Raw genomic sequence first — 10,987 nt, 5'->3', positions numbered from 1 at the left:
CCCGTGTCCTCATCTGCATAATGGGGACAACAAGCGCCCCTCTGCCTTACTTGTACGTAAAGGCGTCCTCAGAACAGCGGCCACCACTGAACACGGTATTAGTCACAGGAGGGGCTGGTCAAGGGCAAGAGGGTGGTGGGAGTCAGAGCAGAAAACAGGGGCAGAGCCTGGGAAGGGGCCACGGTGCTCCCAGGGCCCAGACAGAATGGAAGCTGTCGACAGTGCGAGCCCTAGTTTTATTGGTCCAGTTCCTTCAGTGAAGCCCCCTGCTCGGGGAACCGCAGGGCCCGCTAACGGTAAAGGAGGGCAGTGTCTCGAGCCTTTCAGAGGCAAGGGTTTGCAGCATGCCCCCAGCCCAACACACGCCCGCTGCCCCGGCGCCTGGGAGGAAAGAGGGAGGTGGCTCTTTGGGGGGGTGGGGGGCGGGATGTGGACACGGTAAGCTAGTGCAGGGCCCAGGGTCTGTTCTTCACAGTGGGAGGGAGTGGGGATCACATAAAGTTCTTTATTACAGGCCTACAAAAAATGAGGGAATTATGTATATTACTCTCACTTGTTTGGGTTTCTTTTTTCCTTCTTCTTCTTTTTACAAAACAGCAGCAGGAAAGAAAAATGCAGGAGGCAGATGAGCCAGGCACCGGGGTTCAGATCAGAAGGGAGCAGGGAGACCAAGCTGTTACTGCAGGCTGGCCCCGGGACTCCGTCCCGGCATCCTGGAAGCATGGCGACCAGCCTAGAGGGAGCAGACAGAGAGTGGGTGGGGAGACGGCCGCCCCAGCTCGGCGGCGGCGCTGCTCCTTGGGCGGCCACCCTGGCGGTCAGCCGGGTTGGGAGCACTTGAGGCTCCTGTGTTTGGAGGCCTGGTCTCCAAAGCACGGGCCCACAGGGGCCAGGCAGAGGGAGGCGGCGTGAAGGGCTGGCACAGAGGGCAGCGAGTTCTGTCGGGGTCCCCCGGGAACACGGGGCCCAGGAGGGCAGCGGCAGCCAGGACGCTTCCCTGCTTGTCAGCCAATCAGCTTCCTCAGGAAGGCCTCCAGCTGGTCCTCATCCTTGATGCCCACAAACTTGTCCACCACGTCCCCATTCTTGATGGCCAGCACGGTGGGCACAGCTGACACCTAGGTGGAGGGGACAAAGGAGGCCAAGTCACTCAGAGGTGAGCTCTTCTTGACCGTTACTCCCAAGCTTTGGGGAGAGGGCTGCTGGCTTATGCAGGGCGGTGACTGCCCAAAGCCACGGGTGGGCCCCCTTCCCTTCGCGCAGGGGTACGGCAGGGCCTGCAGGTCCAGCCCTGGAGAAACTTCTCCACTGTGGGCTCCCAGCAGTACCCTTCCTCCCCCAACTGTGTGACTGACTCACTGCCCCAGTGGTTTGGCTGGAATGACAGGAGAGATTAAAATAACCCGTGCAGCTGCAGGCCAGGGCTGGGGGCAGGGAGGAGCTGAGGGGCTGAGAGAACAGCCCCGAGGGGCGGCCTGGCACAGGGGGCACCAGGAGAATCTGAATCCTGCCCTTGCCGCTCATTAGCTGGGCGCCTTGGCCGGGTCACGCCACCTTCAGAGCCTTGGGGCCCTCTTCTGTGAAATGGGGATGAGTTTCTATGGTGCAGGTCTAGGACAGGGATTAAAGATTTGGATTAAAGCTGAGCGGTCAGGAGCTTAGGCTCTGGGGCCGGCTGAGCCAATCTCAGGCCATTCTGGGCGAGCCACTTCATCACTCTAAGTGTCAGTGTTCTCATCAGCAAATGGAGATACTACGGGGGCTTATACTAGCGGGCATGGGGGCTGAACGGGATAATCTCTGCAAAGTTTCAGGACAGCGCCCTGCACTTGGCACGGTGCCCGGCACACAGTGGGCACTCAACAAATGAAGGCCACAGAGGGCACGTCACAAAAGGAAAACCCAGGGCTCCACGCAACCTCTTTCAGCTCCACGCCACGATGGTTAACAGGGTCCAGAAATTCACTGACTCACACTGGGCAGTGTGGGAGGAGGGGCTCAGCCTTGTGAGCCTATATTTATTTATTAGGGGGGGTTGGACATTCTTGGCCTGTGAAGCGTTTTCTCAAGCTCCCCCAGGGGACCTGTACAGATCACACGGTACGTAAATGAGGCCCAAGACCTGCTCTGGCATCGCGCATTCTGCTGCCTGGGCTCCCCACCTGGCATCGTGGGCATTTGAAAAAACCGTATAAACAGAACAAAATAAACAGAGACTTTTCTTACATACAAGGTAACAACAGCGATTTCTACAAACCTACCAGTTCTTCACATGTCCTGAGTGCTGTCCTGCCCATGAGTCACCCTGGGAAGCCAGACCTAAGATTTGGAACGTTCTGACTGTGCATGTGTCAGTTACAAAACAGAAGCGCAGGCCTGACCGGCCCAATCTCAGTACGTGGCAGGCTGTGCACCCCTCTTCGAATGGGCTTTGGGGACAAACGGAGCAGGTAAGATGACAAGAGTCCCTGTCCCTGTTAGTGCCTTCAGGTCCCCTCAAGGGCTGTCCTGGGGCTGCTGCTGGTGGCAGCTGACATACTTCCCAGAGGCAATGTGCAGGCAGACCCATCTGGTGGCGGGCTGACCACCACGTGTGCCCCTGCTCATGGCGCCACCACTGGCTCCGTCCTTCTCGCCCTGGCACGTGTGACAGCATGAAGCGCAAGGCTGAGCACATGGCTGCCCCGTCTGCAGGCCCTGAAAGGTTCCTTCCAGGACGCAGTCCCTGGAGGCGCCCCAGGGCCCGCACATGCCGTCTCCTGCGCCCTCTACTGGTCTGTGGAGGCAGTGGCCTCACATCCGGCAGCTCTGAACTGAGGCCCAAGGCTCAGGCACTACCCGCTCCACTTCGCCCATGCTGGATCCCATGCTGTCCTGTGCTTCTTTAACTGAGATAAAACTGGATCTCAATGTCTGAGCAGTGGTCTAATTGTTTTTACCGTCCTCCCTCTAAGCAGGATCCTATGCTCACTGAGGTGGCTTGGACTAGACTCAATTTTTCTCCAGAATTCTAGATGATTCCCTTTACAATCGCATTTGTGTAAACTCACACGTGTGCTTACACACACACAGACCATGCTGTAGTTGGGTGTACAGCAGACACGCTGCAACTGTATTTTCATGACAACCAAAATCTAGTCATTACTGATCAAGGGAGTTCTTTTTTTTTTTTTTTTTCCCCAAGGGAGTTCTTTGAGGTTTGAGCCTAGACACACAGACACAGACAAAAAGACAGACACGCGCACGTGTGCGTGCGCGCTGCGCGCGCACACGCGCGCACACACACACACACACACACACACACACACACACACACACACACACAGTCATGGGCTTGCCAGAAGCTGGATCTTCTAGGACACTGCAGGGATACCTGGGCTGTGACTGGACTTCCCTTACCCGCAAGGAGGAGGATGTGGCTTTGCTGACCCTGAGTTCGGCTCACAAATCTGGAAGGGCTGGTACTCGTAAAGACTGCCTTAAATGGAAGTGCATAGGTCCCTGGCACATTCTTCTGGAAAGGCGATGCCAAGTGTAAGGGGATCGCGGTGGAGCGAAAATTCAGCTCCCCTCTCAATTCTGGTGCCACTGAGGGAACCAAGAGGCTGGAGAAGAGATGAAAAGATGCGCTAAGATGCGCTGAGCTCCTGCTCGTGAAGCCACCCGGAGGCTCCCATGCTTGGCTGAAGGCCCCGGGAACTCAGGAGGGGTTGGGGTGTGCGTGTGTGCGTGTGTGTCTTCCCACCCACCTGCAGCCCCCCAGCCCACACTGCCACTGAGCTTGGTATCCCTGCCTGGTCTTCTCCCGTCTCACCCCAATTTCCTCCATTTGTGAAATGCGAAGGACCTCCCGAGGGACAGGCACAATGCTAGTTGTCACAGGAGACTGGTGACCTCCTCCTCAGCCAATTGCAGAACTAACACAAAGGAAAAGGTCACTGTCAGCCCGGCAGCCACATACTGGTGCTTTTTAGGTGTCAGGGACGACCCGGACCATCTGTGTGTGCTGGCTCATCAACTCCTGCCTCAAGGCAGGCTCATTTTACAGATGAGAAGACTGAGGCTCAAAGGCTGAGTGACTAAGCGACAGGGCTGGAATCGGAAACAAGATCTGTGACTTTGCTGTCATGACATCAAACTACACTGTACCTCGGCCCAAGAGCAAGGGATTGGAGATAAACAGTGAGTCCCAGCAGGGCAGGGAAGGATGTGTGGGGAAGCATTAAAAGGATCTCATGCTTCAAATGAGAAAGGCCAAATGCTTTGTAGAAGCTTTTGGATACAGGAGGGTTCTTGGAAAAACTATTACTGAAAGAATCGAATCCAACTATATGACATCCTGGAGAAGGCAAAACTACGGAGATAGTAAAAAGATCAGTGGTTGCCAGGAGTTCAGGCGGAGAAGGGAGGAAAAGGTCAATCAGAGAGGATTTTTAGGATGGTGAAACTCTTCTGTATGAGACTGTAACGGTGGATACGTGTCATTATACATTTGTCCAAACCCACGAAATGTACACCACCAGCGTGAACCCACTCGCTGACGGCACCTCCCCTAGAAGGCCGGCCCACAGCTTCAGGGCTTTTGCTCCCTGATGTTTGGTCCTGGACTCCCAGCAGTGGTATCACCTGGACGCCTGTTAGAAATGCAGAATCTTGGACCCTTCTCGGACCCACTGTATCATAATCTGCTTTTTAACAATATCCCAGGTCATACTCATGTTTGAAAGTGATGTAGAAAACTTTCAAAATAAGGGAATATGGTAATGACTGAAGTACTGTGTACTCCAGCTATGCATTATTTCAATAATACTGAAATACTATTCAATGAACTGTCTATGAGGTTATATGGACCATTAAAAATTGAAATAAAAAATTCAAATAAGGTACCCCAAATATTGACAGTGGTTTGTTTCCATGCTAAGATTATTGCTATTTGGTTGTTTTTACAATGTTGTTTAAAGAGCATTCTCTGTAAGATGAGAAATAAAAGGATAAAACTCCAAGTGTGAGGTGAGCAGAGGCCCCAGAAGAAAGCATGAAGGTCCACACCCCGATCCACGCTCTCCCCAGGGTCTGAACGACTGGGGAACACCCAGCCAGAGGACCTGAGGAGACGGGGCAGCAGAGAGCTCTTCACTCCGCCAAGCCAGGCGGTGCAGAGTGGCGGGGGGCGGGGCACCCCAAGGCCCCAGGCCACTTTCCCTTCCCTCTCCTTTGGGAGATGGTGAAATTCTAGGGTGGACAGTTGACTGAAGCATAGAGTGTGGAGGGAGGGGAAGAGGAACTTGTGTGAGGAGGGAGACTCACCCTGAGGGTGTGTGCTGGGCTTGGGGGGTGGCAGGAGAGCTTGGGAAGAATTATATTCCCTGAATATAACTTAAAGCAGTTTCTCCAAGTCCATCCACCATTCGGAAAAGGCCTTCAGGCTTTGGAGGAAGCTGTCCCAGGAGGTACTATGGATCTCAGCTGAAACTTCTTCCTCAGACTCTCTTCAAAACAACAGGTGTGAAGAAAGGAAGGAAGGAAGGAACAGGGTCGGGGAGGGGTCAGGAAGAATCCCCACTGGAGCTTCCTAAACCCTGCAATGATGTCAGCCCAGGACCTGGCAAAACCAGGAGGCCGGGTCCAGGGGACGTGGGCCCAGCAGCCTTGAGGAATTTCTATGTGACGCCGTACTATGTGGACAGTGGACAGAGGGAGAAGACCCTACAAGAGGACCTCTCCCACACCACACACTTCCCAGGCTTAACCGCAGGGCTTCAGGGCCCGGCCGTACATCACCTGGAGTGCAGGCTCCCTGGAACACAGGTGGGGTGGCCTTGGGGATTCTCACCACCCGTGTGACCACAGCTGCAGGAACTGGGTTATTCTTTTTTGTATCCTTACAGCTACTACAGTTGCTGGGACACGGTCAGTGCTCAGGATGTGTTGGCCTAAGTTCCACTGCCTGAGGCCGAAGCTGAAGCTCAGGAGGGAGGGAGCCTAAGACACCTGGAGCCTGCCCATCACCCTGGGGTGCCCAGAAGCTCCGGCCCTAAGCTCACACCAGAGGGCCACACCCTCACTCCCACAGCTGCCGTGGGTCTCTGGGGGAGGGAGAGGCAAGCAGTGAAAGCTAGGGGCCCCTAAGTGGTCAGACAAGTACCCCCTTGACTGGGCAATCAGTGGGAGAGCTTTTGAAAACAAAATCAAACTACAATTCATTCCTTCCCTCGAGCCCTCGTAAGCGGCCCCCCGTCACCCAGTGCCATGGAGAGCCTTACTTTGGTAATATCCCCCCAACCACCTGAAGTCGTCATCCGTGGCTCTGCCTGCCCAGCATCTTTTTCCTCTGCCTCTGGTCAGGGCAGCCGGCTTTTCCTTTGAGTGACCACCCCCAGCCCCAGCTCTGAGGGCAGCCAGCCTACTCTCACCCCTGCCCCCATCCCTTTCCTGCCACAGGGACCGGCTGGAGGATGGGCATCTCTACTTCGCCTGATCTAGAGAGAGTCGAGCCTGGACTTCCAAACTCTGAGAAAGAGAGATGCCACCTCTTTCAGTCACTTATTACCAGGGAGGGATGAAGGTTCACTCTGGCCAGGTCTAGATACTTCAAGAGAACCAGAAATCTGGATGTTCCCGTGAAATCTTCTGAGTTTTAAATAACAGCATCTGATTCAGCATTTAAAAACAAAAACAAAAACACTTCGAGGGCCAGACCAATCAAGCTAGTGAGCCAGATGTGGCCCACAGGCCACCAGGGGCGACCTTGGCTCTGGAATAATGCTATCCAGGCCCCTTCCAATTTGGCGGCAGTCGGCTTTCCCAGCTGCCTGTCCTCTCACTGCTTGCTCGGCCCTTCCCCGTGGCCATCCAGCCACAATGGACCGCTCCCCTTTCTCCAGCTACAACGTGGTCTCCAAGGCCCAGAGGATGCTCCACACCCCACGCGTCTCCTGCTCCTCTTCCTCTGGCAAGCTCTGCTCCAGGCACACAGGCCCTGATGTTCTGTGAGCAAACGTGTGAGACCCTGACTTCAGGGCCTTTGCAAAGGATGTCTGCTCCACTGGATCGCTCTTCCAAAGAGCGGCATGGCTCGGTCCTTACTCCCTCCAGGTCTTTGCTCAGCTGTCAGCTTCTCAGCGAGGCCTTCCCTAGCCCACCCTTTAAAAAAGGAAACCCTCCCCAGCCCTGTGCCCAGCACTCCCACCCCCCTCTTCCTGATTTCTTTTTCTCCACGGCACTTATTATCTAAAACAGGGATCAGCGAACTGTGGCCCACAAGCCAAACCTGCTGCCCGCTGCCTGTTTTCGTAAGTGAAGTTTTACCAGCACGCGGCCACACCCATTTGTTTAGATACTTTCTATGGCTGCTCTCGTGCTACAAGACAGGTGAGTATCGCAACAGAGACCAATGCCCTGCAAAGCCTCTAACACGTACCACCTCGTCCTTTAGAGAACAAGTTCGTGGATGCCCAATCTGAAATACTAGCACGTAGGCGCCACAAAGGCAGGGATTCTGTCAGCTCTGTTCACTGCCACATCCTCACCACCAAGTAACAGCCCTGGCCTTGAAGGGACTCTGAACACATGTCTGCTGAAGGAATGCACAAGCCAGTCAGACACAGAACTTGTCTGGGTGAACTACCTGTTGCAGTATATGTCAGCTCAGGTCTTTGTGTTTGCTGTGCTCTCGGCCCTGCCTTCTTCTCTGTGCACCCTTCACGGCTCTGCTCAGAGGGTCCCTCTAACGTGACGCATTCCCTACCCCCTTTACTCCCCCACCCCAACGCCGGGGACGAGGAGCTCAGCTTAGTTGCGCCAGAATCATGTACGCCTGGCACGCCGTAGGGCTCACAGATGGATGGATGAATCCATGAATGAGGGAGGGCATCAATTTCCCAAGATTCCGAGAAAAACCTGGTGTTTGGGGTCACACATCCCACTGCCTAAAGGTGGTGAAAAGAGACAGGAGGCTCAGAGGACCAAGGGAGTCACATCTGAAGTGCTCTGAACCCCTGAGGTCTCTAGAAAGAATCAAGACACCCCCTTACTGACTCCCTGGTGGCCCCCAAGACGTCTCCAGCTATCCTGTGGCCCCAAGCATCCCCACACCAGTTGCCCTGCGGCCATCCCCTGCCGAAACATACCTCATACTCTATGGCGAGGTCTGTGTGGTCGTCAATATCCACCTTGGCCATCACCACCTTTCCGTGCTGCTCGGCCACCACCTTCTCTAACCTCGGCCCCAGGATCTTGCAGGGACCACACCACCTCGGAAGGGGAAGGAGAAAAATCCTGTCACAAAAGTGCTCGCCAATCAATCTACGGTTTCCCAGGACCTTCCCTTGACCCACGTCTTTCCGAGGGACTGTCTGGCCTCATCACTTCTGCTCACAGTGCGTGGATGTTAACCTGTAATGCTGACATGCCAGGTAACTCCAGGAGACTCTGCAACTGGGGAATTTTTACAGGTCCTGGATTTCTAAAACACAGGCCTCAGCCTAAGACTCTTAGAAAGGTTATTTCACTTATATATTTCACTATATCTAAAAGAAATATACTGTCATACAGATGAACATGGGATTTGAAGTTAAAAGGTTTAGGTTCAAAGACAGGCTCCTGCCAACCAGCTCATTGTTCTGAAGCCTCAGTTTCCTCATTTGAAAGCGAGACTCTGGATCTCGAAGCTATGATGAGAAATCAACTAAGGCAATGTGGATAAATATGCTTTGTAAGCTGCAGAGTTACTTCAGACACCTCACGGACTCAGAACTAAGGGAACGGAAACCAGTAGCTAGGGAGTATCTACGACTGCCAGCCACTGTGCCAGGACCTTCTCAGTTTTTACTACACAGAACCCTCAACCCTGCAAAGGAAAAGAAAACGTCTTCCTAAGAAAGTGAGGCCCACACAAGTTACGAGACTTGTGCAAGGTTTGGGACTGCACCCAAGGTTGTGTGCCAAGTGTCTTCTTTTAGCCCCAGGTTACTCTGTGATCCCCCAGGCCCTGTGTCAACTGCCATCACTGCACTAACACAGGTGTTCCCCTCTAGGTGGTAAGCCTAGGCTGTCATCTCTAAGAATGTGGCACTAAGGACAGTGCCTGGCACTGAATGAACAAACTCACCCCCTGCTTCCTTTCTGGGGAAGAAAACAAGGCATCACCCCACTTTTCATCTATTTTAGAAGCCTTCTCTCGTATGCTCATCAGACCAGCAGGGCAGGACAGCTCTGCCTTCCACGAACCCCCGACTGGTGACTCCTATTTTATTCTCAGCCTTTAAACCCTTTGCATTCAGAGATTTCAATGAACTCACAACACCTAAAAACCCAGTCTGCAAGACCTTATCTCCTATCAAAGTGAAGAGAGGGAGGCAGAAGGACACCACATGGCCTGCCCAAGGCAACATGGTGAGTCAGAGAAAGAGTGGGAAAGAAAGCAAAAGAATCTGTCAGTGGTTTGTGCAAAAGGCCTTCCAACTTCTAACTCAGGCTACACTGGCTTCTTTCAGGATGCCCCATTCTGAGGGGTTTTTCCAGTAGTTTTGGAGTCAGGCGTCTAGCCAGGCCTCAAAGGTCCGGAAATGAAGAAGGCCAGGCCAACAATCAGAAGGCCATAGACATTTCAATATCCCTAAAACAAACTCACAGAGCACTGGAAAGAAACTCCTGCCCATCCCCTGCATGCCTGGGCACCACTACGGTGGCACTGATAACTTTTTGCCAGCCCTTCCCAGGTTAGGTGGCAAGATGTTAAAATAAAATCAACTCTCTAACGGGCCAAGAACTAGTATACACCAAAAGTCAGATGATGCTGGAGTCATATTTTTCCTGCTTTGGTCCAAGTTGAAGATGACCGGGGCCATTCGGGCAGTGAGATACAGAACATAAGTGTTTCGCAGCACCAATCACAGTGAGTTTTGAAGACTATTTACTAGTTTGTCTCCTGCCAAACTATACTTAATCTTTGAGAGAAGGGATTGGGTCTCATCAATCTTTGGAATCAGTCTACATATGAGAAAAATCAAATGTAGTACTGAGACATAGCAGGCTCTCAATAAACAAATACCTGAACAAGTGATACCCCAGTCTTCTGCCAACTCCCGGGACTCACTGTGCATGGAAATCCACAACCACTGGTGTCTCACTGTTGACAACTCGGTCTTGAAAGTCTGGTCCATCCTGGATGTTAAAGGTCGTTGTACAGACTCTGGTGGTGTATATTGACCGGGCTTGGCTGCGTGTTACTGTCAGGTTATTAGGACTGCGCTGTGGGGTCTGCAGGGCCCTGGAGGCAAGGGCCGCCCACTGACTCTGAGAGGGCTTCCTGCAGATTACGGAGGCCAGGAACCTCCTCAGGAGAAGCCGCTGCGCCATCTGTGAGGGGAAGAGGCAGGAAGAGTAGGCGCAGTCAATACACCATTAAAAGAGATGTATATGGGAAACTCCGACGCTCAGATAAATCATGACATGTCCAAAATAACCCAATTATTAAATGAGAATCAACGTTGGAACCCACGGCGGTCTGAGAAGTCCTTACTCTATCTATTACTCTTTTTCAAAGTGTTTTAATGGGAAATTTAGGACAAAGGGGGTGGCTGTCAAAGGATCAGGAAAGAGGTACCGCAACAATTCAAGGAAGAACGAAGAGGCACGGGGTAGGAGGGGGGAACTAAAACAGGAGGAACGTGTGTGTGGAAGGAGCTGGGGAAGTGGACGCCACCAGGGACCAGGGACCCCGGCTCCCCCGATAACAGGTTCCCCCAGCCCAGGGTCTCTGCCCGCTCGGCCGCCGGCCCGCCCAGGAGCGCGCCGGCAGAGTGCCTCAGCCGCCTCCACACCACCTCGAGCCACCCCCACGGGCCTCCTAACCTCCCTGCAGCGAGAGCGGAGCGATACACAGCTCAGCCCACCCCACCGGTCAAGGGCACTTCTGTTGTCACTTCCTGAGGGGCGGGCCTTTAACGTCACTTCCGGGGACAGGCTACCTGGAGCAAGCCTGTCT

At 53.6% G+C, this 10,987-nt stretch overlaps 1 protein-coding gene across 1 annotated transcript; it reads right to left on the bottom strand.

The window, feature by feature from the left end:
- Window positions 1-217: 217 nt before the first annotated feature.
- TXN2 (thioredoxin 2) lies at window positions 218-10,986 on the bottom strand. Its single transcript, XM_007165676.2, has 4 exons — window positions 10,855-10,986; window positions 10,097-10,359; window positions 8,130-8,253; window positions 218-1,118 (listed from the first exon to the last, which is right to left on the bottom strand). The coding sequence occupies exons 2-4, from the start codon at window positions 10,357-10,359 to the stop codon at window positions 1,005-1,007; spliced, it is 501 nt and encodes a 166-aa protein (XP_007165738.1). The 5' UTR covers window positions 10,855-10,986; the 3' UTR covers window positions 218-1,004.
- Window position 10,987: the final 1 nt, after the last annotated feature.

Source organism: Balaenoptera acutorostrata, chromosome 11 (genome assembly GCF_949987535.1).
Source record: "Balaenoptera acutorostrata chromosome 11, mBalAcu1.1, whole genome shotgun sequence".
In the NCBI taxonomy this organism is placed as follows: domain Eukaryota; kingdom Metazoa; phylum Chordata; class Mammalia; order Artiodactyla; family Balaenopteridae; genus Balaenoptera; species Balaenoptera acutorostrata.
Note: the sequence above shows the minus strand (reverse complement) of the source record. Positions and strands in the feature narration are given on the sequence as shown.

Excerpts from the sequence above, each read along its gene's own strand:
- TXN2 (XM_007165676.2), bottom strand. The coding sequence starts at position 10,359 with ATGGCGCAGCGGCTTCTCCTGAGGAGGTTCCTGGCCTCCGTAATCTGC. Across the intron at positions 8,254-10,096 it reads GTTGTGGATTTCCATGCACA|GTGGTGTGGTCCCTGCAAGA; the intron begins GTGAGTCCCGGG and ends TCCCCTTCCGAG. Across the intron at positions 1,119-8,129 it reads ACCTCGCCATAGAGTATGAG|GTGTCAGCTGTGCCCACCGT; the intron begins GTATGTTTCGGC and ends CCCTCCACCTAG.